Below are 26281 nucleotides of genomic sequence, written 5' to 3'. Positions count from 1 at the left end.
TTCTCGGCGGCTACGACAATCTGCGAGGTCTGAAGTTCCTTCTGAAGTGCGGGGAGGAAAGAGAGTGTCCAGTTCAGCCTCGCAATGGCGGTTTGCGCGCGTCCATGCACCAATAAACGACAGAGCCCATAGAATCTATTAGACGAACAATGCACGAACTATTTGGATCATAATCGTATTCGGCGTGCAGCCGACCCTGTCGCTTGCGCGAGCGGGCGAGCGAGAAGGCCAAACACGCCTGGATCTCCGCTAGACAGCTTTCCAGATAGCAACCAGCCATTCAGAGGAGTGAGGCATATGCTGAAGGATAGCGAGCGACTTTGGTTTCATCTCAGATCCTTTGGCTAGCTGCCAGGCGGCAAGCCGACGAACTGCAACGAGAGGATCGGCTCCCGCTAGTAGATAGTTGCAACAGAACCATGTCTGTGCCACTCCAAAGGCGCCGAAACATAATTACTTATGAGTAGGCTGATTCGAATCATATAGTTAGGACTGAAGAGATTCGAAGTTGTGGTTTTCACGTACTAGTCTTGACCTATCCCAAGTTATCCGAGGGAATATGTATCCACTTCTTATCATCACCCACAACACATGATGCATTCGCAGCCCTCTATGATCTATCTGGGTTTCAACTTCTCCTGCTATCCAAATTGGATATATCATCGTGGCCAAACCAGGTCAAAGTACGTGGAAGTCAACTGGTTGGCGGAGGTGTTGTGAGGAAATAGAGTTCTGGGCGAGGCAGCCCCGTGAAGATGGATTCACCAACCACAACATCCGGCGGCTGGTTGATCCCCCGCGAGTTGTCCCTAATTTCTGCACGATGATGCCACTCCTTATCTCGTACCAATTCCCAAGAGTCTCATATGATATGGCTCGCTGGACAAGCGCACTAAATCAGGAGAGTCCTTTCACCAACGCCGACTCGCCCTATCGTTCCACCTCGACTAAGCAACTAACCCAAGTTTGACAAAGCGGACGGGCTGTTGACCGCTAGACGCAAATTCTTTCACGCTGTGTACAAAGACCACCTCTTCTATTTCTGTGTCTCTCCTCCCTCAGTTAGATTGAATTGGAGGCAAACATGCGATTGAATTTCAGTCAACCCCCGACACCGGCGTTGAGTCGGCAGAACACCACGTTCCTTAACAATGCGCATCACTATCGCGCAGGGACCCATCCGCATCTCCTGACGAGTCGGAGCAAGCCCCGAAGGTAAACAACATAGCTCACAAATCTGACTCTTACTATAACATTATGCTGAATACGCGCCATATCAGATGGCCTCTGGTGTTCCGATTCATCAAAGGCGCTATCCACGCGGCCATTCTGCTGCCCGTCTTCCTACACGCCGCGTTCACAGCCTTTGTGGTCTATCTCGATATCTATGTCTTTGATACGGTTGGGCTACCAAGCAGTATTGTAGGTCTTACTCACATGCATGTTGTCGCGCTTCCAGATCTGATCATGCAACCGTAGATCCCATCCTTGTCTATAGTCGTGGGTTTGATGCTCGTTTTCCGGAACCAGACGTCCTATAACCGGTTTTGGGATGGGCGTAATGGAATGAACACAATCTATACGTGCATTCGCAACCTGGTCAGGACTATCGTCACCAATGGATACAGCACCGCAGGTCCTCCCACTGCCGCGGAGAAAGAGGACATCGAACGGACGATACGAATCCTCATGTCGATTCCCTTTGCAGTCAAGAACCATCTTCGCGCTGAATGGGGAGCGGCGTGGGCTCTAGGAAATGATGTAGCCGAGAACGGTGTCGCAGCGTTCAACCCCGATTATGCAAGTCTCCTTCCAGCTGGACTGGTGGGCCACGAGGATGAGGGGCTGGGATTACCGTTTCAACTAACCTTCTTCGTGGATGGGTTTATCAAGAGGGGAGTGGAGCGCGGCTGGTTCAACGCTCCCGGGGCAAGTCAAATGCAGGCTCAGTTGAATTCATTGATGGATGCCTATGGAAGAATGGAGACCATCAAGCTGACTCCTATTCCGGTTGCGCACTTGTAAGTCTCTTCATCTTGAACCACCCCTTTACCTCTTCTCGCCAGCTCACATGTGAAAGGATCCACCAAAAACAAGTTCTCGCTCTCTTTGGCTGCGTCTTACCCTTCGGTATGGTTGACGATATGGGGTGGTGGACCGTTCCCATGGTCAGCCTGGTCATCTTCACCCTGTATGGCATCGAAGGCATCGGCTCGCAATTAGAAGACCCCTTCGGGTACGACCGCAATGACATCAAGATGGATGCTATTGTCGGCGACGCCAAGACCGAAATTGAAGTCGTACTGGCCGAATGGCGCCGACTGATGGCGTCCCTCGAGTCAGGCTCGGCGACCGATAATGGCGATCAGCATCTCGGCAACGGTTTGGTTGTGGAAGAGGAGGTTAAGGAGCAGAAATTCATGCCGCCTGATATGTTCCTCAAGCATCGCGCGAGACCATCCGGGCGATAAGTAGCTAGCCAGCTATTTCTGATTGTGATGGTTCCCGGAAACTGGGCGTTGTGGAGATCGAGCAGATCTAGCGTCACTAACAGGGAACTATCACCTTAGACCATCTCGGTTACAAGAGATCGACGCCCTATCAGCCTGTCAAGCATGCGAGTGATTATCTACGAGGACATTTTTCATCCTTGCGATCGTCAGGGGATATCTCCATCGAGTAATATGGATCATTGCTGGACCAATCCGACATCGTCGACATATCAAGTCTATAGTTTCTTTTTTTGTATTTTCCGAAATAGCTCCACTTTCTGTGCATACCCTCAATATCATGAACATGAAAATGAACCATACATATAAAAGCCACCACGAGACCCCTCAAATACCAAACAACAAAAATTCAACATCAACTAAACAATCCCAAACCACCTCTAACCACTAATCTTAAACTCACATCAAAATGAACCTCCTCCCCCTCCTCCTCACCCTCACCACCTTCCTCCTCCTCCCCCTCACAACAGCCTTCACCTCAACCTTCCAAAACTGCCAAAACCTCAACCGCCTCAACCAAACCGTCCACCGCGTCCACCCTCTCCTGGAAAAATTCTCCTCTGTGCACGCCTCCAAATCCCAAACAGCCGTCACCACAACCACCACCCTCGCCAACGGAACCACAATTACCGTCACCAACACTACCTCCTCCTCCGCTGCAGTCGAGAGGATCGAAGGCGTTAGGGCTCTGCTTCTCTCCTCCCAGGAGAAGATCTACGGCCGGTTGAGTAACTGCTCGAGTGATGCGGTAGTGGCGCCCCGGAATGTGCTGGTGAAGGGCAGCGTGAAGAGAGATGATGACGACGAGGATGATGATGGCTCTTGCACTTTGACTGATGTTTTGGATCAGTTGGTGGATACGTTGGAGTGTGTGTTGAGCTTTGCTACGGGCTTGTTGGAGACGATTCTTGATGGGGTTTTTGATTTGTTGAAGGATGTTATTGAGGGGGTGGAGAAGTTGTTGTAGTGTTTTGTTACTGTGCAGGTTGGGGGACTTAGAAGAAGATTGGTGCTGTATGATTGATTATAGGAGGAGGGCTTCGACGCTTATTGGGGAAATGATCTTTGCTGGATCGTGTCGTGTTGCGAGATACCCATTTATAGTACTTCATCTAATTCGTCAAGTATAGTCATCACTCTACTTACTGAAGTCTATCACTGTTAGCCTGTAGCCTGAGATGGTTTGTAGAATTGCTTTGAAGTTTATACATGATTGTGTCAATCACAACGGCGCTTCTAATGTAAGCACCCCGTCCAATATTGAATCCGGATTCGCGTACTCAAGCACCTGCGACACAGCGTGCAAGTCACTCCCGTATTGTAGGCTTCTATCCTCTTCGGGTTTGGCCACCATGATCCGATGTCGAAAGACCTTTCTGGCTGCTAGTGCTACGATTGAGGGCGTGAGGAAGTCGATGCCGTGTAATACGGCGAGAAGTCTGTGTCGTAATCAGTGCTTTGCTTCGACGTGCAGGGAATGAATAGGATGATCTCACTTTGAAAATGACTTGAAATAGAGGTTTGACCGTGTGGATATCCCGCCAGCTACTGCGCGACTAAGTCGAAGGAACACAACTATGTCTTGTTGGTACCGGGCTATTTCGGCGCCCATGCTGACCGTGGTGCTTAAGTGTTGTAGTTGTTCAAGGAGCTGGTTGTTATGTTCTTGTTAGTGGGATTTGGTCCGATGACCAAGGTAGGAGGGGAGACAAACCGTGATATCTACATGAGGATGTCCTTTCTTCGTTTGAGCTTCTGGCTTGTGGATAACGGATGATGCGGACCTTTGGCCATCGGATAGCCAGTCATTGTTTTCTTCGAGATAGACGTAGCCGTCTTCTATGTCGTGAAAATGAGAGATGAACAGGTAGTCGTTCTAAGTGGGTCAGTTCACTGAGTGATAGAATTATACCGGTGGCAGACATACTAGATGAGAGTTTAATGATGGGGTTTCATCGCGCACTATAAGAGGTAGGAACAGAAAATAGGTTGGGGCTTCCAAGATTCCTGCCGGTGTGGTGAGTTGCTTCGAGTGCATTAACTGTATGGGCCAGTCATTATCACATTCTATTTTGGATGTAATTGTGTTTACCTCGAGAGCTTCGCGCTGGATATTGTCGTCCACATGGTTGAAGTGCTTAGCTATGACAACATTGACGACTTCCTGCTTGTGCTCGATAGGGGCTGACTTGAGGCGTCCTTTATGATCTCGAAGGTCATGATATGAGGATATCGCACCCGCCTTATCTTATTAACCTAGCAATAAAGTGGACCAAAACAGTCAAATTGACATACCGACTCAGTGGACTCAGTGGTCATTCGTGAGCGCGAAGGCCGAGCATAACTGCTCCTGTAAAGACCGGGAGGAAGTAACTCAGCACGAAAATCTTCTAAAGATGTAGCACTAGAGCAATCAAGAATGCTATAAGAGAGACCAAATGTATTTGTGCATATCTAAACAAGGCATCAGTAAAATCGTAGATCATATCACGGGATTTTGAATTACCAGGGCGAGCTCCTTTGCGACGTCATGAATATTGGCGTCATTTGTGTCAATGCGACAGTGTTGGTGTGCCGCAAGACAAAAAAAGAGAGCTACTTCAAGATCAGATAATTCTGGAGCGAGACTTGAGATTTCCGAGCCATCCTCCATGATAGTACTCTCGTGCAATTGACAGTCATGGTGGCAGCTGGGATAGTCAATGAATAATTACCCGCGCGATACATGGTCCAGCCACCTCAGGCACTATATCCCAATGCGGTTAGTGCCGGAGACCCGTCCGCATGGGAGCTCCAGGAGCTTCCCGATAGACAACAACATCCGGCTGGAGGGTCTTATCCCAGCACTATCTCCATCGGATCTGTATCGCTTCCCATCTATACATGACATTGCTCGGTGTCAATGGCGCCGTCAAATCCTCTGGCCAATTGGGAGAGACTAGGAGATAGCTTCTACCGGAAGGTCCCCATATACGATGCCATCTTCGACGATGATGTCGAACTAGAGAACTACATCATCGCTGGCGCTCCCTACGGAGGGGCTATTGGTATGTGCAATAGTTGCAAGATTATCTGGTTTTAAACGTGCTGATATATTTCCAGCGCTGCACCGCGATGAGGGCAAACCGTACAGGTTCCGTGATGCTCAGACCGCCAAGTCGAGCATTGACATTTACTCATGCTCGGGGAAGCACATCAATCGAATCAATGTCAGTCAGCTATAGACTTCGCGTAGGCAAGTTCTAACGTCTGTAGTGGGAATACGGCACGATTCGTGGTCTCGGCTGGTCCGACAAGGAAGAACTCCTGGTGATCACGGAAGACGGCACTGTCAGACGCTATTTTGGCCTCCACGGCGACTTTACCTCCTTTTCTCTGGGAAATGTAACGCTCCTATCCACATGCTGCTCTGTTGAAACTGACATCCGCTTAGGGAGCTGAAGACTACGGTGTGAGGGCTTGCCGATTCTGGACCTCGGGCTTTGTTGCCCTGCTCTCTAACAACCAACTGGTTGCTGTGTCGAATTACGACGAGCCGCGACCTAGGCTCCTGGCTTCTTGTCCGGAAGGAGAAGTCTCGTCGTGGTCACTGATACCTCCGGCTTATACGCTGTCTCGCTCAGTTGAAGTCCTGCTTGCCGTTGACAAGACAGTCTACTTGGTCGACCCCACGGAAGCCGAAGACAAAGTCCTCCAAAATGGGCCGTTCAAGCATGCAAGCGTGTCGCCAACCGGAAGATTCGTTGCTCTAATCACCGCTGAGGGCAAGGTATGGGTAGTCAGCAGTGACTTCCAAAGCAAGTACAGCGAATATGACCCAGAATCGCGAGTCACTCCTCGGACAGTCGACTGGTGCGGAGATGATGCCGTTGTCATCGCATGGGAAGACGAGGTACATCTCATCGGGCCTAATGGCGTTGCGGCGAGATATTACTATGACGGCACTGTCCATGTCGTGCCTGAGTTTGACGGTGTGCGTTTAATTACCAACGACACCTGCGAGTTCCTGCACAAAGTTGTTGGTAAGTAATCCTCGTTTAGTCTAGGAACAAACATCTGATGGTCTGCAAGATGTCACCGAGGCGATCTTCCGGCTCGGATCTACGTCACCCGCCTCAGTCCTCCTGGACTCTATAGACCTTCTGGAGAAAAAGTCGCCCAAAGCCGACGAGAACATCCAACGTATCCGGCCAAGTTTGCCCGAGGCGGTTGACACTTGTGTCAAAGCTGCTGGTCATGAGTTTGGCACATATTGGCAGAAGCGCTTGTTAAAGGCAGCGTCGTTCGGAAAGTCTGTTCTTGACTTGTACAACAGCGATGAATTTGTCGAAATGACTGAGAAACTCCGAGTGCTGAAAGCAGTGCGAGACTACCAGATAGGACTGCCGCTTTCCTATGAGCAATACATGCGCCTCACTCCTGAAAGGCTCATTGAGCGGTTGGTAAACAGGCATGAATACCTGCTTGCGATCCGCATTTCGGAATACCTTGAGCTTCCTGCCGATAGGATATACGTTCATTGGGCAAGCCAGAAGGTCAAAGTATCCACAGTGGACGATGATGCCCTCTGCAAGCTCATTGTCCAGCGACTGGAAGGCAAACCAGGCATATCCTTTGAATTGATCGCGCAAACAGCTTACGATGAAGGACGTGCTCACTTGGCGACTCAGCTGCTGAACCACGAACCAAGAGCTGGGAAGCAAGTGCCCTTGCTCTTGGACATGGAAGAAGACGAGATTGCCTTGGATAAGGCCATCGAAAGTGGAGACGTTGATCTAGTGAACTACGTCCTTCTGCACCTTAAGACTAAACTACCGCTTGCCAGTTTCTTCAGAACGATAAACACACGCCCTATGGCGTCTGCCCTTGTGGAGATGACTGCCAGAGGACAGGACACCGAGTTGTTGAAAGACCTCTTCTACCAAGATGATCGGCCTATTGATGGCTCCAATGTCCTTCTCTCCGAGGCGTTGGACGCAACGGACCTGCCGCGCAAGACCGAAAAGCTCCAGCTCGCATCACGTCTACTGTCAGACTCAAAAGATCCTTCTGTGGTGTTACAGCAGAAACTACTAAACGAAGCATCCCAGTTGCTGAAGGTCCAGGAGGCCCTCGACAAGGACCTTGCGGATCGTTCAGAGTTCCTTGGCTTAAGCTTGAATGAGACAATCTACAGACTGATAAGATCAGGCTACGGAAAAAGAGCACAGAAGATACAGAGCGAGTTCAGGATGCCAGAGAAAACTTTCTGGTGGTTGAGATTAAGGGCCTTGGTAGCTAAGCGTGACTGGGGTGAGCTGGAAGAAATCGGGAAAAACAAAAAATCCCCGATTGGGTGGGAGGTAAGTCGGCCAACAACCCCAGCATATGCGCCCGCATGCTCACGGATAAATAACAGCCATTCTATAACGAGGTTTTGGGGGCTGGAAATACAAAGCTCGCTTCGTTATTTGTTCCCAAATGCACCAATTTGCCGGCTGAGGACAAGATGGAAATGTGGGTGAAATGCGGCATGATTGCGAAAGCCGGCGAAGAAGCCTTCAGGGCAAAGAATGTCAACGCCCTTGAGCTCCTCCAGGCGAGGGCTTCAGGACCAGCCGCCGTTGAGATCGAACGGATGATCAACCAGCTTAGACCGCGGAAGTAGATAGCTGGCGCAACCATGGCGGTATTTCCTTGGCAAGATAGACGTCCACGCATCAGGTGATATCATCGTCCACGTCAATGCCTTCGTGTTCCTCCACAACGGGAGCCTGAGTGGCAGGGGCCGGCTTCGAACGTTTCGCTGGCTTGGAAGCCGCAGCATCGTCCATCATAGCATCGTCCATGTTATCGTCAGCCTCGTTGAGGGCTTCGAACATTGACTTCGTTTTACGGTTCAGATCCTCCCATTCAGCCTAGACACTCATTTCGTCAGAGATATTGACCAATCATAATGGAAAGTCTGGCGTCCTTACCCTACGAGCCTTGACGGATTTGGCGCGGCCCTCACTTTTAACGACCTTCTTCTCCAGCTGGTCCATCACGGCCTCTGCTCTTTCAACACCCTTTTGTTGTCTCAAGCGCTGCGCTCTAGTTTTAGCTTTGCCTTTTGACGATTTCTTCGAAACGCCTGCATTAGCGCGTTCCGATAGGATCGAATCCCGCTGTACTGTAGTTTCTTCGGCCCGCGGAAGAGATGTGATTGACTTGTCGACATCGAGACTGGGGGAAGCTGCCCGCCTCGCAGCGCGGGAATGTTTTGACTGGGCTAGACAGGGGCATTATGTTAGCATTGAACATGCATTTCTGAAGTAATAATCCTGTAAAGATAGCTGTACTCACGCCTAGATTTCGCCATGATTGATGCAGGGGAAATTTAGATTGGTATTTTCCTGCATGCCCGCAGGTGAATAATTTGTTGTGGAGCCGGGCATTATCGATAAAACCTTTCCGGGTGGCGGAAGACACCTGGATCGCACTCGGCCGCTGCTTATTCTGCGACGCAACACTGGCTGCTCAAGTCGATCCAGTCGTCACTTCGCCAGACGTGGTCGTCGCCTCCTAACTGCTCTGCTAAGTGATGTCAATGTCCTCGTCCCTATGCCGTGGACTTTGCCTCCTTTTCATCAGCCATGAATGCTCGCAGAGAGGGGATTAACTTCCTCACTCCGAATCCCTTCAACGTGCAGCGCAGCAACTATGAAACAGTACTGCAGCAACTGCAGGGCAATCCATCCTTAGTTGCCTCTATATTAGTGACGCTCATCACTCTGTATTTTACCATCAGCTATTGGGGTCCAGCTTCGTTGTCGGTGGCTCGGATAGCCTGGAATATACTTGTCCATTTGACACCTTCTCGACTGATTGCCGCCCTGGATTACCAGACACGGAATTCCGATACGACCGACGAGAACCCTCTTTCGATGACCTTTGAGGCCAAGAGTGAAGCGATGCAACGGATACTCGGCCTTGACGATACCTCCTTCTCCTCCCTCTTCCCTCGCGCTCCGGCTTTCTCGAGTTTCGGGACCTCTCTCTTAAGCAGCAAGAACAACGTACCGCCAGGGCTCGGAAACTGGGATAATTCGTGCTATCAGAATAGCATCATACAAGGACTGGCATCTCTCCAGTCGTTAGAGAAGTTTCTGGATCAGAATGTTGAGCAGCTAGGAGAAAAAGCCCTTATGTCCACGCATCAAGCTTTGAAGGATATCATAGAGCGACTCAATAGCGCAGACAGCAATGGCCAACGTCTGTGGACCCCGGCGGATCTCAAATCGATGAGCAGCTGGCAGCAGCAGGATGCACAGGAGTACTTCTCGAAGATTGTTGATCAGTTGGATCTGGAGGTCCAGCAGGCGACTCGGCGACACACGCGCAACTTGGGCCTGAAGATGGCAGGACCGCAGGAGCATGTGATTGGGTCTGGTTCATCACAGGAGCTACAAGAAAACAGTGGGGCGGAGTCACGGTCAACTGGTAACCAGGTCTTTCGGAATCCGTTGGAAGGTCTTCTTGCGCAAAGAGTTGGCTGCATCCAGTGTGGTTGGACCGAAGGGCTCTCGCTCATTCCCTTCAACTGCTTGACTGTCCCGCTCGGTCCAAAGTTTGAGTACGACATCCGAGAGTGTCTCCATCATTACATGCATTTGGAGCCCATTGAGGGAGTGGAATGCGCAAAGTGCACCTTGTTGCGGGTACAGTCTCAGCTATTGAACCTGCTGAGGCAAATCAGCGATGATGAGGAGACTCCGAGTGCTACTCCGGAATCACCAAAAATATCAGATGCGCTTCGAAGCTCCGCACAGGAACGCTTACAGGCCGTTGAGCAAGCGTTGGGAGAGGAGGACTTTGCAGAGAAGACGCTCTCTCAGAAATGCCATATTCCCGGAAAAAATCGAGTGTCGACGACCAAGTCAAGACAGGCCGTGGTTGCCAGGCCCCCACAGTGCCTAGTAATTCACATCAACCGCAGCATGTTCGACGAAACTACAGGAATGCTCCGGAAGAATTACGCAGCCGTCAAGTTTCCCAATGCCCTCAACTTGAACCCATGGTGCTTGGGCGGAGTTTCCAAAAATGGGGAGCCAAATCTTGAAGCCTGGGAGACCAATCCCAGCGTATCCATGCTCTCGCATGCAGGAAGAGGCGCAACTGCAGGCGGTCACTATCAGTTGCGTGCTGTGATCACTCATTACGGCCGTCATGAGAATGGCCATTACATATGTTACAGAAAATATCCGACCGACAGTTTTCCGGCCCACGTCCCGGACGCAATTATCGAGGCAGATGGAGACAAGGAGAGAGACGAGCGTTGGTACAGGCTAAGCGACGAAGACGTGCAGATGGTCAGCGAAGCGAGCGTCATGTCTCAGGGCGGCGCCTTCATGCTCTTCTACGAGGCAGTTGACGACTACTCCCCGGAGGCTGCAGAGGACGTGGACTCTGGCTTGGCGGAAGAGGAGGGTTCAGCGCCTTCTTCTAGCTGCACGCCATCGGAGACCATGTCCACAACATCTGTTGCCACAGGAGACTCCACATCCGATGTATCGCAAGCGACCAGCGTCTCCACGGCGTTAAATGTTGAACCTTGGTCTGAGAAGTCCCTGCTTATGTCCGACGTTGACTGAACCGTTTCTGTCTCGATTGCCCAACCTTGCTCTGCCCGATTGTGTATATCAGCATTATATGATACCCCGAGTACGACTCTTTAGAAAGCGTTTATCCACATGTTCTTGACTGTTTGCTGTACGTTTTGCTCTGGAATAATCGACGAGACGTTGAACACGGCTTTGTATAACACTGTATGTACTTGATATCTGATTATCGCTTTATAGCTAAAGTACACTATTCTTGGCACTCCATAACCGATCCTGTATAACCCCAAGAAGCATGCCGTATGTCCCAACACCCTGTCCCAGATAGTAAACAACACCCCAGTAACCAGGATTAATCACATACCCAACGCCCGCTGAAATATCAACCCAACCATACCATATCCCCATCAAACGAACCAAGAAATACAATCAAAACACTCCGGCCCTAGTCATAACATCATGGAACTGCTCCAACGTAACCCCAGCATGCACTCCGGCCCCACCATTCGCCTCCAAAATCATATCCTTCAACAATTCATCCCCAAGCTCGTCCTCCTTCAACTCGCGCGCAATCCTCTTCAAATGGTTAAACGTAATCAATCCCCCCGACCCCCTCGTAAACAACCGATACGCGACATCCACCTCCGCCGCCATCGCATCATCAGACCTAGATCGTAGCTTCGCCGCCGCGACAGCCAGAAACGGCTCGTACAGCACGTACCCGGTATCCGTGGGGTCGACGGCCGAGATGATGGAGTGGAGTTCTTCGCTGTCGGTGGGGTCGAGACCGAGGGCTCTATTGTTGCACTGAGTTAGGGAATCTTTCGTCGCAATATGGATGTCTAGGGAAGGGGAACCGTACACTAAGGCTTTGCGCACATCACCGCGTGGGATCACGCCTTCCTTTTGATCTGCGAACTCCTCGACGGTCTCGGAGAAGAGGTGGAATACTTCTTTGATTTCGTTTTCCTCCGACGCGCTAATGTCGTTTTCTTTGGCGAGTTTGGATTGGCGTGCGCGTTTGGGCGCGGGGCCGCTGCTTGGGGCGCTGCGCTTTTTGGGGGGCTGGAAGTAGTGATGGTGGTGGTTAGCGCATTGATTGAGAGAGAGTATGTACATGCGATAAGCACAATGGTGACTTACCATGGTACCGATTGGTTATGTATCCTCTTTGGTAGTGTGTAGGTAGATGTTAAGCTGTCGCAAACTGCGATGATGTCAAGGGAAAGGGTGGTTGGAGATAAGGCGCGGGGGCGGATGAGCCATGGACATTTGGTAGGCTGGTAAGGATCGGGATTTGCCGACTTACATCGCACTGCCGTTGGGAGTCCGGATGGGGATGCCAATGACTCCGAGGAAGATGAGGTGAGAAGAAGAAGGGTTGCTTCCATTGTCTTCGATTGCAGTTAATCTCGTGATGGCCGGCGGGCTGCTGACGTAACCCCGCGATGCCTGGAGGTTCTTCTTGTTACTTCTTCAGCTGCGTTTGCGCCGGCGAGGATTACATTTCCCAGGAATTTCGGAGTTGCGATTCAGTCTTCCTGGTGCTTTCTTATACCTCGCAGCGTTGATTTGAAGACCTCTGTGTCAGCAGCCGTCGTCATGGATGTCGAGCTGTATGTCTATGACCTATCCAAGGTGATTTCCATAGCTTCACGTGTACATGTTTAGTCAAGGAGTCATGGGCTAATGCGGAACAGGGTCTTGCGCGAATGGTGAGACACGCATTGATTGTGGCAGAGTCGCCTCGTGTCTAACTTCGTCTAGTATTCGCTGGCCCTGACGGGCACGCTAATCGATGCCATCTACCACACATCGCTGGTGCTGAACGGCGTCGAGTATTACTTTGGCCAGGGCATCCAAACGGCCGTCCCCGGCAGTACTCATCATGGACAGCCCATGGAGAAGCTGCATCTTGGCAAGACCGAGCTCCCCATGGATGTAATCGAAGAATACATCCAGTCGCTTGCGGAAATCTACACCCCTGAGGTAAAGAGCCCGTATCCCCAGCCCGGTCATCTCTCTAACCCGGCCGTCCAGTCCTACGACCTCTTCTTGCACAATTGCAACAACTTCACGCAGGATTTGGCCATGCTTGCTCTCGGCAAAGGCATCCCTGAGCATATTCAAAACCTGCCGCAGACCTTCCTGAGCACCCCTTTTGGGCAAATGATGAAGCCCCAGATCGAAATGGCCCTGCGCGGTGTAACCCAAGGCACTGGCGCTGGCACTGGCACAGCCGGCACTCAAACGCCCTCCACCAGCGCACCAACCGCCCCTGCGCAACCTGCCCCCGTTACTCAAGGTTCTGTGCGCATCGCAAGCAACCTCGCCCAGCTCGAGCACCACCTAGCTGCCGCCGCCGACTCATGCGCCGTCATCTTCTTCACTTCGGCCACCTGTCCGCCCTGCAAAGTGGTCTACCCGACGTACGACGAACTCGCCGAGGAAGCAGGCGCCAAAGCCACCCTCATCAAAGTCGACATCAGTACTGCCATGGATGTCAGCATGAAATACAGCGTCCGAGCAACCCCAACCTTCATGACCTTCCTGAAGGGCCAGAAGCTCGATGAATGGTCCGGCGCCAACCCAGCCCAACTACGAGGCAACGTCCGTCTCCTTCTGGAAATGGCTCATCCTCCCCATCGTCACCAGCAACTCCGTCTCCCCAGCCTTCAACGCCCCATCTCCAACTATGTCACCTACAAGAAAGTACCGCCGCTTGACAAGCTCGTCCAGAAACTCAGCCCTCACCACGAAGACCCCCGCCTCCTCTCCATGATTACCTACCTGAAACACCGCACCTCCTCTTCCACCCCAGCAGCAGACACCCCCTTACCCCAAGACCTCCCAACCTTCGCCACCTACCTACAAACCACCTACGGCTCTCTAGCCCTAGACCACCTATTCGCTCTCGTCGACCTCACCCGCCTGCTCTTCCTCGACCCCCGCGTATCCAGCTACTTCGCCGAAGAGCCCGACCACAAGACCCTCCTCACCCTCTTATCCCCATCTGCTGGCCTCTCCAAATGCCCCTACAACCTCCGCATCGTCATGCTCCAACTCTGCTGCACCCTCTTCTCCACCCCTCTCTACCGCGACCAACTCACTACCTCCTCCTCTTCTCTCCTCCAAACCCTCCTCCACCTCACCACCTCCTCCCTCCTTGACTCCCACACTAACCTCCGCGTGGTCGCCGCCTCCCTCGCCTACAACCTTGCCGCGCTTAACCACAACGCCCGCTTCGCCGGCCACACCGACCCGCTATCCGAGGAATCCCAGGTCGAGCTGACTGCGTCGCTCGTGGAAGCTATCACCCAGGAAGAAGAGAGCCAGGAGGCTCTCCACGGGCTTCTCTTCGCTCTGGGACTGCTCGTCTACGAAGCTAGTCCGGACAGCGCGGTCGTGGATCTCTGCAAGGCCATGGGGATTGCAGAGACGGTAGTTGCGAAGAAGAATGTTCCGAGTGTAGCGAAGGAGCCGTTGATCAAGGAGGTGGGAGAGGAGTTGTTGATGAGGGGGTTGTAGAATACCTACCACGTAAGTATACTTAGGTTTAATCACTCCTATACATGGCTTAGATGGGTTAATAGATGATGTACTACTTACTGTATTCCTTACACTACTTGAACCGATTTATTCCTTCGTCTTTATCTCTATCTAGCACTGTTAGTTTACGACCTTACATTCAATCTCCTTTTATGACTATATCACGCATATTCTACCGGTATCCCAACCCACACACACCTCCGACTACGACACAAGTAGTATATCCCTCATCTCATCTCATCTCATCCCATCTCATCATCCTACCCTCCCAATCCACACCATTCCAAATCTCTAAACCCCTCAACACCCAGCAAACTGAAAGAAAAACCCCTCAATCAATAATTGCCTGACATCAGCACCACCACAAAAACGAGGGGTAACGGCATAAAAATCAATAGTTTTCTTCCATCAACACTGTCTCGTGATGACTGACTGACCCTCTTCATTCAGCACAGATCACCAACCGATCATAGTCTTCATAAGTACCTTACATACAAGAAAAACAAAGCATATACTGCTGCTTATTTTCTAGCACTAGTTATATGAAAGACATAGTAAATAGGTACCAATTGTGTGGTTAGGTAGATGGTGGCTGGCTGATGGATGGACTTCAAAGAAGTAAATCAAAAAAAGAAAAGCAAGAAAGAAGAAAGAATAAGTAAATAAGTAATGCTGCTGCATGTGCTGCCTAGCTTTGCTTTTCTCTGCTCTAAGTACAGCGGGGGATATGTAGTACTCAGCTGTTACAGGAGTCGCTAGTTCCTAGTGTCTCTACTACTAGTAGGATGTCGAGGTCGAACTAACGGGATTTGCGTCGGGTATAGCCGTGCAGGTACTTGTGCCATTTGTTCAGGTGGGATTGTGGTTCAAATTATATGACAGTTACAGCTAGGATGGTATAGGATGGGATCTATTATAGTAGGATAGAATTATTATGTTATCAGACCACTTCATTTTCGGTGGTTATTGTTCATTGATTCGTTCATTCACCATGTGAATGTAGTTAAGTATTACCATACTAAATAGGAAATAGGAAGACAATCAAGTAGTGAAACAAAGGCCATCGCTGCATGAATTAATGGGGTATGTCGCTGAGCTATGCAATATGCAATCCATCTAAAGTAACGCGGGAGCTGTTCTGTGTAACACGCTCGGGGTATGAGAATGAAGGGGGAAAACGAAACAAGGAAGCGCCAGGAAACAACAAGATGACATACAAGACGGGGTATCTGAACATCCGACGCTGATAACAAAAAGAAAAGTGACAAAAGAAAGGGGCAATAATTAGATCGGAAATCGCGAGTAAAGAAGAAAAAGCAAAACCACTGACGAAACCCAGCTGAGGGGGAATCTGGGTCTGGTATCCCAAAATGTTGCTAAATCCATGACCATCAACACCGACGCGACAACGCATGAAACGTAACAATAATTAAGAGAGTAAAGAAACCCGGTTGACAAGAGGGGAAAGAAAAGAAACCGGGGAGACAAAGAACCACAAGCAAGGAAAGACACAGTGCGCAACGTGAAGCGAGTATCCAAGCGCGTGCCATGACCCTTTGGGCCAGCATGATCGGAGTGAGTCACCATCCGTAGGGAAGGGAATGCGATCAGAGCGTGCCCTGACAATGGCGGTGAGGTTGTGAAGAATGATAGGCAGCAGAGGGCCCTGTCCAGCGTGCAGCAGCAGCAGTAGCCAGAGAGGGGAATGTTCCCCAATTTCCATCAAATGCGCCGGCTGCGACAGGGAAATTAGGTAATCAGGCAGCCAAGCTCGGGCACCAAATCAGAGGCCGCGAAGACGCAACTCCGGCCTGCCAATTCCGCCCGGCTACGGCGCCTACCATTTATCTCTCCTCGCTTCGTCTCCCACTCCTTCGTCGCACGTGCACCCTCTGTCGTCATATTCCCCCGGTCCCATGCCCGATCATGCTAATTCATGGCCCTGTTCTTGAAAGTCCGAGCCTTGTGATGTCTCGACCTCACAAGCATCAGTGCCAGAAGTGTGTCATTGTGGCGGGGACCTTGACTGATTGCTTTTTGCGGCAACCACTCAGATCGGGGGCTTCCCAAAAAGGGGAATAAGAAGGATAAGATAGTTGAAAGAAGAAAAAAGTAAAAAAAGAAAGCAACCAGATAGACGTGTTGGTCGCATTTCTGGACAGCTGAGCTGGAGACAGATCGGCGTCGATCATTCGACAACCCTAATCTCCGGCTAAATCGGACCAAAATGTTGGCGTGGGGTGACGAAGTCGTGGGGTATCATGACATGCGCAAGTAGATGGTTTGGCGTACTGGTGTTACAACGAAGGGAAAAAGTAAAGAGAAGATGACACCCTTTTCGGTGTCTCTTAGGCGCGGCAGACGGTGGCTTTCGAAGCTGATGCGGTCCGCCGCTTCCTCTCGGGGATGGCCTTGCGCTTCTTGCGCTTTGCGTTCTCGCGCTCTGCCGCTGCCATCTGTGCCACCCGCATGGCCTGCTGTGCTCTCGCATGGGCCTGCACCTGAGCAAGGAAACGCGCGCGCTGCGCTTCTTCTTCCGCTGCGGCGCGAATCATCTGGATCTGCTGCTCGGTGGTCAGGTCAACGTCTCCCATGGTCGGGTCCTGCGCGGCGGATTCTTCGTCGATCGCGCTCTCGCAGGGAGATCCAGAGCCGATGGGGAGGAGATCTTCGTCGGAGAGGTAGGCGCTGGCACTGGAGCCCTCTGAGTCTGCACTCAGTAGAGAAGGGCGGTTGGGCCAAGATGGGAATGCGCACGAGTTGTTCATCTCATGGCCGCTAGAAAAGGAGCACTTTCGAGGAGTGATGTCGAGCAAGGAATCAGTGGGAGAAGGTGGTGGGGGAGGCGGCATCGAAGTAGGTGAGCAAGAGCTGCCGAAGCTGAAGCTGAAGGAGACATTCTGGGTGCTAGTGGTGGCCTCGCTCAGAGAGGAGCGAACACTAGACTGGTTCTGACTCCAGGGAAGAAAGGGATACATGGTGAGAAGAGGTGTTATCAGTAGTAGTAAGTGGTGGTAGTAGGTGTAGTAGGTGATAGTAATGGGAGTGAATCTCGGTGTTGTCCAGAGCGATGCAGGAAGTATAAGTAGTATGACTACTAGTACTAGCTCTGTGACAGTAGTTTGATGAGTGGAGGTGAAGAAGATCGACACGGTCTGGGGAGGTCAAGACTCAAGAGATGAGAGAGGAGGAGTGGGAAGTCAGATAAATAAATAAGCTTGGAGAGGAGTATCTGGGGATTGACGCTGATCAAGGAACACTCCACGGGTGGATCAAATGGCGGAGAGAGGAAAATGAGGTGAATGTATAAATGGAAGAAGGGCCAGATCGATCGGGGGAGGCGTCTGGACTCCCTTGCATCTCCCAACAGATAAGGCGTCGTGGAGAACGAAGAAGGAGGTGTGGAGTGGGGGGTTGGCAGCAAATCCGATTTTTTTCCCTCTTCGGATTTATTTAATTCGATTTATTCAATTTTCTGAAAATCAGAAAATCAAAAATCCGAAAATCGAATTTCTTTTTTTGTGGAAGTAAGAAATTCCCTTGTTTGGGTTGAGCGCGTCGCCCCACTGGGGAATTACCAGTCACCAGCCCGACAAAGCGGCCAGAAATCACTTGGAATTTTCCGCAATGCTGGCCTGAAAGCAAAGCATCCACTGGTAATCCTGCGTGTCAAGCGCGGCGATCAGGCGGAAGGGGCGTTCCGGTCGCTGTACGATGGATGAAGCAGCAATCAAAAGTGGTTGGACACGAGAGAGCAAGTACTACTACCACTGGAGTAATAGTAGTAGTAATGGTAGGTAGGTAAACAAGTTGGATGTGTATGTGTGGAAAATGTGTGGAGGTATGTTGATGATGTCGGTGATGTCGCGGCGGTATGTCAATCACAGTAGAAAGTACCAAGTGGCTTAGTACTAGTATTATTTACTGTGATCAGTAGTAGGTAGAGTAGATAGTAGTAGTGGTGAATGGTACTATTGTCAAAAGTGATAGATGTTCGAGTTGATCAGTCCAGTGCGATGTAGCAACGAACTCCTGAAACCCATCATCGGACCAGGGAATAAAGGTACATATTTATCTATTATTATGATTTATTCCCATCGGGTGGATTCGACCCTAATCTGACAGCCAGACCCCCGGTCCAGGGCGTGGATCTATCGGCTTTCTTTTGTTCTTCCATTTTAATTTAATTTCTGGGCGGATTTGCTCGCTCCTCCGGTCCGCGGCCCGGGGAGCTTCGGATGGGGGGCCAGAAATGGGAAGAAAGGGAAAAAGGGTAAAGGAACTGGCGTGGGGATGGATCAAGTGTCAAAGAATGAGTCAACTTAATCCACTGCTCCCTCCGATTTCTCCCACATCTCCGGGCTTCCCATCAGTGGCACCTCCGTAACTGATTCTTTGGTTCGTCAGACCCCAGATTTATTGGCATTTTGCCAAGTGCAGAATAACACCAGAGTAGAGAATATACAACTGGTGCAGTGTACGGAGTAGTTGCTACATTGTAGATACTTGCATTAACAATATCATAATCTTAGTAGTATCAGTAGTAGTATTACTGTAGTAGTCTAAGGCTGACATGATACGGGTCCGGTAAATATTCCCCCATACCCGACCGAGGTGACTGACTGACAGACTGACAGTGGGGGGCTCATCATTCATCCATCCTTCTATTTGGTGTTGTTTTTCGGCGGCTGACGATATTAATTTAAATGAGAAACATCGCGTCAATGTGAATTACTCCGTCTGCCCCCAATATTGATTATTTATTTTCGGGCGGATGTTTCATACTCCCAACCTGGCAGGCAGGCTGTACACCGTAAGATAATCAACTAAATGATTATTCACAACCCCGCCCTGCTTGCTGTCTCCTCCGCTACGTAAACACCACCAGGAGTAAGTCCAATACGGAATACAGTAGCCGACACGAAAATCAAGAAAAAAACGCTTTGATCCGCGATATCCTCAGCACAATGCGACAGGCGGTGTTGGGTTCTCGTGCATCTCGCAACGGGTTCTTGCGGTCTGTGTAGTTTACCAGGTTATCAGCCATCTGTCGGTCAGTCCAACGATTCATTCAGACCAATCCCCCCTTCCCCTCCCTGCAGCCAATGTACAGCATCATCATCACCACCACCTCTAATTCCGCGACCGAATCAGCACGCTCAGACCTCACCGCTTCAGTCTGTTGTTTGGCATCTTCGCAGCAACTAACACCACAGCATGCTTCCGATGGATGTCGACATACATCCGCCCGTCTGTATGAGTATGCAAGTATGTATATACATCTGGCGATAACGGTAGTAGGCATGTACTAGTATGTGGGTAAAAAGGAAAAGTAAAATAGTAGGTAACTAGTTTAGCACCGGCACTGCTTGGGGTCCAAGTGACTCAGATGGTTTCAAATGCGTTTAGGCTTTTTGCATCTCGCGTTGGTTTTACAACTCATCCCATCCCTCCCCTCCCCTCCCCTTCAACTCCCTTCTAACATGGGTTCTTTCTTGGGGGTAGTGGTGGTGGTGGTCTGGCGGTCAGGCAGGCAAACACCCGGGCGGGCGCCTCAGAAATTGGCTGAGACGGACATGGACATGGGGATTGTTGGCAGTGCTGGATTCTCGAGGCAAACAAGACGAGGATTGATTGGGTTTCCTTTTTTTTTTTTTGCGACATCTGATTATTGTTATCAGCTCGTGCCGCGATAACAGAGCGCATAAAAAAAGGCAAAAATAAGCAAGCAAAGGAAAAGGAAATAAAGTAATTCGATAGAGGGTCATTCAGTACCACATATCCGGCCCCAGGGAAGCAAAAGTAAGTAGTCGGGTACCTAATCCATGCGCGGTATCCGCGGTGGATCCCGGGTATTCCTTTATGCCCTGCTACCATACTCCGGCTGTGTATGTCCACTTCTCCATCAGAACCCGATAGGAAAGTCGCTACACTCTACAATACACTTCACATAATGATAGACTCTAACAGTAAGTATCCCCTTAAACAATAGGCGGCGCACAACTTCTTATTTCAACATCCTAACCATGGAACCTATCTTGCACGGATCCGACCCCGGATCCGTTACTGTCAAGTTGTTTCGTGTTCCGGGGGACAGTTGTGTTCCCTGGGACGACCCAGAATACATAGACGTGTGGTTCCCCGTTCAACAACCCACCCACCCCCGCGACCCACGCGTTTCTACCGAGATACTAACTACTAACTACTTACTTATCACCCTTCTTTACCCCGGACGTTGTGTACCACCGCCAAGCCCGTTTATCCGCTCCGTAATCCTTACTCCTTCGGACCCGCGTAGGGACTTACAGTTCGTCTCGTAAATAGTTATCTATGTACTGGCATCAATAGGATTAAAGTCAGCTGTGCCTGCCTGTCTATCTGCCCCCAAATCTGATCTGACGGGCCGCACCACCCCCAGATTCCATCCACTGTCTGAGTTTGTCGCGGTCTGCCCTGTCCTGCCCTGCCTTGCTCTGCCCTGCCCCCCGTACAGCCAGTAAGTTGGGGGAGGCGAAGCAGTAACGGCCCCCCCATGCCTCCCTTTTCCTCCCTCTCATCGGCAGTTGTCCGTTTCAGCCCGCGAACTAGTCACATCGACTGAAAATGGCCAGACAAGGCAACTCTGTGAAAGAAAACAACAACAACGGGAATATACTTCTTTCGGATAACTACATTTTCAAATTCAACAGTCACCTAAACTAGAGTAGGCGAAAAAAATGATCTTACTCTTTGTGTGAGTCCAGCCTAGCTGATGAAGATCACACTAGTTACTAGTAGTTAGTAGTACTTCTCCGACCGTCGCGCTTTGTTAGAGTCGAGAGGCGAAATGCACGGTTAATCTAGGCGGGTAGTTTTTAGCCTTGCCGGGCGGGATAGTGCCTCGGCATCTGGGGGGCTTTGGATTTATCCACCCCTTCCCTAGTTACTAAATTAGTATTTCTCTTCCTTTGTTCAGGTAGTACTCCGTAGTAGTAGTCTAATTCTGACAAGGCACACGCAGGGCTGGATCGCTGGCTATCCTGTGATCAGCTGAGTGTTTTGTTGTTGTTGATGACTGACTAGTCGTACAGGGGACAGCGTGTTTCAGAGTTGGGGCTGGATGGATGAATAGATGGCATTGTGTATGCAGTGCATCGAGTACTACAGTAGTACTTACTTCTTAGTGGTACTATATTTAATGAACAACGAACGAATGGATGAATGACTCGATGCGATGCACACCTACGGAGTACATATGCTGGCATGCAGTATGTGTTTGAAAGAGAGAGATATATATATCAAACAAGCGGAGTGTGCTTTATCAATTCTGGGTCACGATCAATCAATCACTATGCAATGCATACTACTAAATTCATACAGTGTACTTTGTACGACTTCGTTGGTTGCAGTGGACCTGAACGAATGATCTAATTCTAGACTTCTTTGCATATGTACCCCTGGAACTAGATAGTAGTCGCGCCAAAGAAATCCACTAAATTATGATCCCAGCTAGTCACTAACAACTTACCTACCAACCTACCTTTGTGTGAAGTACGTTGGCCGATGGTCTGTCTCACTTCAGCTCCACAATGCAGTGTGAAAAGCATCAAACCGACACAACTGATCATCCCAGACAAAGTACGAGTTGCGATGCTAAAGTATCATCACGAGCACACCAACACCATGCCCAGAACGCCTACTAATAATAATGAAGATGTGATTCAGTTCTTTCTTTCTGAAATGGCATACGCTTTGACCGACCGGGCACCAGCCATCACAAGCCATCACAAGCACACTAGTTATTTGACCGTCTTGAATTGCTTCATCTTGTGGTGGTTGCTACTGTTGCTGCTAGTACTACCGGTGCTGATTGGCGCTATCAGGTGGACAATGAAACGGCCCAGCGGGACTGATTGAACTGTGACAAGAAAGCCTGGCCTGTCAGTCCGTCAGTTGACGAGTAACATGGCCCCGACCGGGTGATTGGGAGCAACACACCCGATGCCGGCGCCCAGACCTCGGTTGCTAAAGAGGGTGGGTTCCATTTCCTTTGAACCTGACTGACGGGTAAATGAAAAGGTACTAACCCGTCGACGGCTCTAGACCGTCGGCCCTAATTTCCCCGGGGGCAAATGATCAGATAGAAGTAAATCAATGATAGTCCACGATCAGTCAGTCACTCAGTCAATAGTCTGCTCATGCACAACTGCTTTTCTTTCACTCGCGGGAGTGCGGAACCCGCCTCCGATGAATGATCGAACCGCCGTGCTGGATTGGATGGTCTCCACCGCCCCAGCGATCGTCCCTTTTGGGAAGAAGTAAATAAATGAAAAGTATTTTTCCCCTTTTGGCATCAGAGGATCGTCTCTTCCCAATGCGGTAGCTTTCTGAGCTACCCGCCAACCCAAAGTACTTCCGTATTTGCTCCCCCTCGCGGCCCTTTAAGACTCATCAACTGCACTATTTTGGAGAACACGACGCGGGTAGACCCGCGGAACCGCGGTACAAACTGCCGGACCAGGACTGTAGCAGTGGAGAGAGCATGGGGAGGAACTTTTGCCCCCTTTTTGCTTTTGGGGAAAGTATCGCAGGTTCTTCAGGGTGCACCGTGAGCCGGACATCTTCCCCCGGCCCCGGTGGCTGCAGTAGTTCGCCGCGGGTGGAAGTCAAGCAGGAAAGTACTGGATACCTTCAGCTGGTCCTGAAGATACATCCACTCACTGTGGATGGATCATCATCTCGATGAAGGACGATAATGACGACAATGACGACTATCTCTCCATAGCTCTCTGTGCATGTGCATTCCACTCCAGCTGCACATTTCCTAGATTTTGTGCAGCTTACTTACGTATGCACTTGCATACATAAGTACATTCTCGAATACTTCCTGGTCTCCTTGACCAGAAGTACTCCGGATCCCACTCTGGGGTACACCTGTACTTTACTTATTGACTTACTTTGCCAGTTCTCCACCCAGGTACATCCGCGTATGCAAGCCTAACATTCCAGACTGTCCCCGACTTTGGGTACTGCAAAATGCAAAATGCATTTCCGATCGAGGCGATCCATCCAACTGATTGGTGCTGACCCCCTTGTCCATCGTCATCCCATGATCCCGGATACCCTCCTGCATTTTCCACCCACCCACAGCTCGTCATGCAAGGCATGCTCCCAGCTTACGTGGTGATGCCTCGGTGCTACCCCTCCATGAGCGGTGTTTTGCACTGTTCCCTCCCTCCTACTACTACCACCACCTTGCTAATCTGCGGTACTGCGTCTGCAGGGACTGTCAAAGCTCCCAAACAGCGGTGATTCACCGCTTCCCCCGTTATTGGTTCTCATGATGCCATGCCATCGGTTTCGTTGGTCGGGCGAAACAATCAACCTTTGTGGTGTTTGTTATCGATCTAGCGCTTCGGTTGGACTACCTTAGGCATCTGAAAATTGATGCATCCATTCATGGTGGTTTCGTCTTGATTGGGAATCGGGACTTTTGCATCGCCGACCGGGGGAAGGGGGTGCCCTCTCCATCCCTCAATTATGGATGAAACATTGGAAAGGCACTAGAAGCTAGGACTGAAGATCCAGGAGCGTGGTCTTGGACTCCTCACAACGCACACCCTGGCTGCCCCGCCCACGGCCTTGCGCGGAGATTAAAGGTACCACTTGCTCCCCGGAGTATCTGGGGATGGAGAAAGCACATACCACACCGTCCGGGGAGGACCACATTTGCTGCACCACATTCTGGGACGGGGAACGGGTCCCGGAGCACGGATTGAGAAATAAGGTGTACTCCTCGCAGCGGATGTAGCAGACGGATGCCTGGCTGTGGTTCCGTCTGCACTGGGTTCCCGGTTTGGCAACTAGAGCTACCCAGCTTGGGGATCCACGACCCTGCGACGGGTCTTTCTGAGCAGTCCGGAAACAACTTCCCCGGTTGATCCTCGACCTGTGGCTCGCACGGGGGGAGACTGATCATATGTGTGGCGTCGCATTTGGAATGTGTGATATATTCATCTGGCTACATACAGAGTGAGGCGAGGTATGTGGCGAGGGTGAGCGGGGACAGGTGGCTTGAGTTGACATACACAGTGATACTAGTATGCTTGGAACTGATCTCCGGATAGGGCCGTCTCCAGAGGTCAAAGGGAGGTACTATCGACATGACGGCACGGAGTCCATGCGCTCGGTTGAGTCAGTCTGTCACTATGCCTTGACTCGTTTCGTTCTATTCCCGCCACCTGCGACATAATCGGCAACTCCGCAGTTTAAGCAGGTTTATTGTTGGTGGGCGTCGTCATTTACTGCTGTTGACACCAGAGTTATCATTTCTCTCATGTCCATCTGACCATGACTATCAAGCTTACGATAGCGTTCAATATCGGCATGCGCTCCGTTGTTCCATGCAGCGACCGACCGCTTAATCTCTACAGGAGTCGTCCTACGCGGGGGGTCTGTAGACAAGGCCATTATACTCCGTCTGGTTACGAAAGTGAGGTTGGACGGTGCAACGTGCGGGCGGGCAGTGCTTGCGCTGACGTTTCATTCTCGATCATCTACACGGACACGCGGAGACGCCGCGGATTGCGATCCCCAGATGGGGAAGGCCGTACGGGTCAGCAGGTAATCACTCGCGTGTTACACGGAGAGCATGAGTAGCATGAGTAGGAGTCGTATTATTGGAGCCTCATCGCAGAGCCGCGATGAAAGCATCACTCTTTTGCTCGATTCGTTTGCTGAGACCTCGTAAAGCTTTCAGCCTTGTGGAAATGATGCTAGGGTTCCATCGGGTACGATAGCGGTCGGAGTTTATTGAGATTTATGATGATGATGACGATGATGATGATGGACACGTTGACATGGATTCATCCACATTTACCCCATATTTCTGGCACGTCGCTTGACACCGATCATCTTGACAGCTGCTGCTGCTGCTACTACTACCTCGGGGTGGCAAATACGCCAAGGGCGGTTATGATATACTCGTGATTGTGACTGTAATCTTCATGTTTACTATCTCGGTTATTTTCAGACAGAGTAAATGGATATAATTAGCCACGGCATAGTACTCCGTAATCAGATTTGGCATGTACACCGTAAATATGCTGCATACTAGTATAAGCCACTTCATCCCACTCATTACAAATCGATAAATATATTTACCCTCGCACAAGATAATAGCCACAAACCCACCGTCCGTCTGCCATGTAACCACCGATTTACTCTATCTAGGATGGGAAGTGGTGACACAGCAGTTGAATGTAGTACTTCTTTGGATATTCTTTAAATATTAAATACTTTAAGTAGTTGAATAGTTATTCTTAATCCACTACAAATAAACAATGAATGACTCAATGAATGATTAGAAATTCTAGATAAGCACATACATACATAAAGCCTTATCGTACAACCGGACATCCCCGTCATCATGATGACGATAAAGATAATAAAAATAATAATAATACTAATAATAATATTCATCCCACATTGACACGGAGGGGTAACAAACCAGTAAAGTATAGTAGTGTGTGTTCTGGAACGTTTCCACGCAGTGGTTGATTAGAAATACTATCATCTATTTTCCTGGCTCAATAATAATATTATCAATATTATTATGATCCCTGCTACTTCAATATTTAATATTTTGATGTTGTTATTATTCAG

The 26281-nt window shown here is 50.2% G+C and overlaps 11 protein-coding genes across 11 annotated transcripts; 5 read left to right on the top strand and 6 right to left on the bottom strand.

Annotated features, from left to right (window-relative positions):
- Positions 1–846: 846 nt before the first annotated feature.
- BO87DRAFT_364394 (bestrophin family protein) lies at positions 847–2805 on the top strand. The gene is made up of 4 exons (XM_025621743.1): positions 847–1215; positions 1281–1422; positions 1480–2021; positions 2081–2805. Exons 1-4 carry the CDS (start codon positions 1085–1087, stop codon positions 2469–2471), a joined length of 1206 nt encoding a protein of 401 aa, XP_025477311.1. The 5' UTR covers positions 847–1084; the 3' UTR covers positions 2472–2805.
- BO87DRAFT_441954 (uncharacterized protein) lies at positions 2473–3477 on the top strand (the record flags this gene model as incomplete). Its single annotated transcript, XM_025628023.1, has 1 exon — positions 2473–3477. Exon 1 carries the CDS (start codon positions 2920–2922, stop codon positions 3475–3477), a length of 558 nt encoding a protein of 185 aa, XP_025477310.1. The 5' UTR covers positions 2473–2919.
- Positions 3478–3690: 213 nt separating this feature from the next.
- BO87DRAFT_364393 (uncharacterized protein) lies at positions 3691–5190 on the bottom strand. Its single transcript, XM_025621742.1, has 7 exons — positions 5017–5190; positions 4806–4964; positions 4603–4752; positions 4438–4551; positions 4225–4386; positions 4007–4161; positions 3691–3949 (listed from the first exon to the last, which is right to left on the bottom strand). The coding sequence occupies exons 1-7, from the start codon at positions 5161–5163 to the stop codon at positions 3733–3735; spliced, it is 1104 nt and encodes a 367-aa protein (XP_025477309.1). The 5' UTR covers positions 5164–5190; the 3' UTR covers positions 3691–3732.
- Positions 5191–5348: 158 nt separating this feature from the next.
- On the top strand, positions 5349–8597 carry vp16 (tethering complex subunit VPS16). Its single transcript, XM_025621741.1, has 6 exons — positions 5349–5557; positions 5613–5719; positions 5766–5894; positions 5944–6532; positions 6582–7852; positions 7909–8597. Exons 1-6 carry the CDS (start codon positions 5413–5415, stop codon positions 8155–8157), a joined length of 2490 nt encoding a protein of 829 aa, XP_025477308.1. The 5' UTR covers positions 5349–5412; the 3' UTR covers positions 8158–8597.
- BO87DRAFT_364385 (Alb1 domain-containing protein) lies at positions 7765–8891 on the bottom strand. The gene is made up of 3 exons (XM_025621740.1): positions 8835–8891; positions 8468–8760; positions 7765–8407 (listed from the first exon to the last, which is right to left on the bottom strand). Exons 1-3 carry the CDS (start codon positions 8848–8850, stop codon positions 8210–8212), a joined length of 507 nt encoding a protein of 168 aa, XP_025477307.1. The 5' UTR covers positions 8851–8891; the 3' UTR covers positions 7765–8209.
- A 156-nt stretch (positions 8892–9047) lies between these two features.
- BO87DRAFT_408765 (ubiquitin-specific protease UBP1) lies at positions 9048–11122 on the top strand (the record flags this gene model as incomplete). Its single annotated transcript, XM_025626186.1, has 1 exon — positions 9048–11122. The coding sequence occupies exon 1, from the start codon at positions 9125–9127 to the stop codon at positions 11120–11122; it is 1998 nt and encodes a 665-aa protein (XP_025477306.1). The 5' UTR covers positions 9048–9124.
- Positions 11123–11286: 164 nt separating this feature from the next.
- BO87DRAFT_378831 (EF-hand superfamily Ca2+-modulated protein) lies at positions 11287–12631 on the bottom strand. Its single transcript, XM_025623889.1, has 3 exons — positions 12233–12631; positions 11952–12154; positions 11287–11885 (listed from the first exon to the last, which is right to left on the bottom strand). The coding sequence occupies exons 1-3, from the start codon at positions 12233–12235 to the stop codon at positions 11519–11521; spliced, it is 573 nt and encodes a 190-aa protein (XP_025477305.1). The 5' UTR covers positions 12236–12631; the 3' UTR covers positions 11287–11518.
- Positions 12596–14742, top strand: BO87DRAFT_378830 (bifunctional C97 family peptidase/thioredoxin family protein). Its single transcript, XM_025623888.1, has 4 exons — positions 12596–12727; positions 12790–12804; positions 12857–13078; positions 13130–14742. Exons 1-4 carry the CDS (start codon positions 12692–12694, stop codon positions 14615–14617), a joined length of 1761 nt encoding a protein of 586 aa, XP_025477304.1. The 5' UTR covers positions 12596–12691; the 3' UTR covers positions 14618–14742.
- A 2111-nt stretch (positions 14743–16853) lies between these two features.
- Positions 16854–18092, bottom strand: BO87DRAFT_121324 (uncharacterized protein). Its single transcript, XM_025617958.1, has one exon. The coding sequence runs from the start codon at positions 17614–17616 to the stop codon at positions 16987–16989; it is 630 nt and encodes a 209-aa protein (XP_025477303.1). The 5' UTR covers positions 17617–18092; the 3' UTR covers positions 16854–16986.
- A 3897-nt stretch (positions 18093–21989) lies between these two features.
- On the bottom strand, positions 21990–23959 carry BO87DRAFT_399277 (uncharacterized protein; the record flags this gene model as incomplete). Its single annotated transcript, XM_025625427.1, has 11 exons — positions 21990–22074; positions 22206–22237; positions 22286–22313; positions 22386–22456; positions 22635–22677; positions 22856–22961; positions 23225–23318; positions 23426–23441; positions 23575–23646; positions 23766–23841; positions 23890–23959. 11 exons carry the CDS (start codon positions 23957–23959, stop codon positions 21990–21992), a joined length of 693 nt encoding a protein of 230 aa, XP_025477302.1.
- A 228-nt stretch (positions 23960–24187) lies between these two features.
- Positions 24188–24782, bottom strand: BO87DRAFT_428457 (uncharacterized protein; the record flags this gene model as incomplete). The annotated part of the gene is made up of 2 exons (XM_025627453.1): positions 24188–24588; positions 24647–24782. 2 exons carry the CDS (start codon positions 24780–24782, stop codon positions 24188–24190), a joined length of 537 nt encoding a protein of 178 aa, XP_025477301.1.
- Between the last annotated feature and the right edge of the window lie 1499 nt (positions 24783–26281).

This window comes from Aspergillus neoniger (assembly GCF_003184625.1).
Source record: "Aspergillus neoniger CBS 115656 unplaced genomic scaffold BO87scaffold_27, whole genome shotgun sequence".
Taxonomy (NCBI): domain Eukaryota; kingdom Fungi; phylum Ascomycota; class Eurotiomycetes; order Eurotiales; family Aspergillaceae; genus Aspergillus; species Aspergillus neoniger.
Note: the sequence above shows the minus strand (reverse complement) of the source record. Positions and strands in the feature narration are given on the sequence as shown.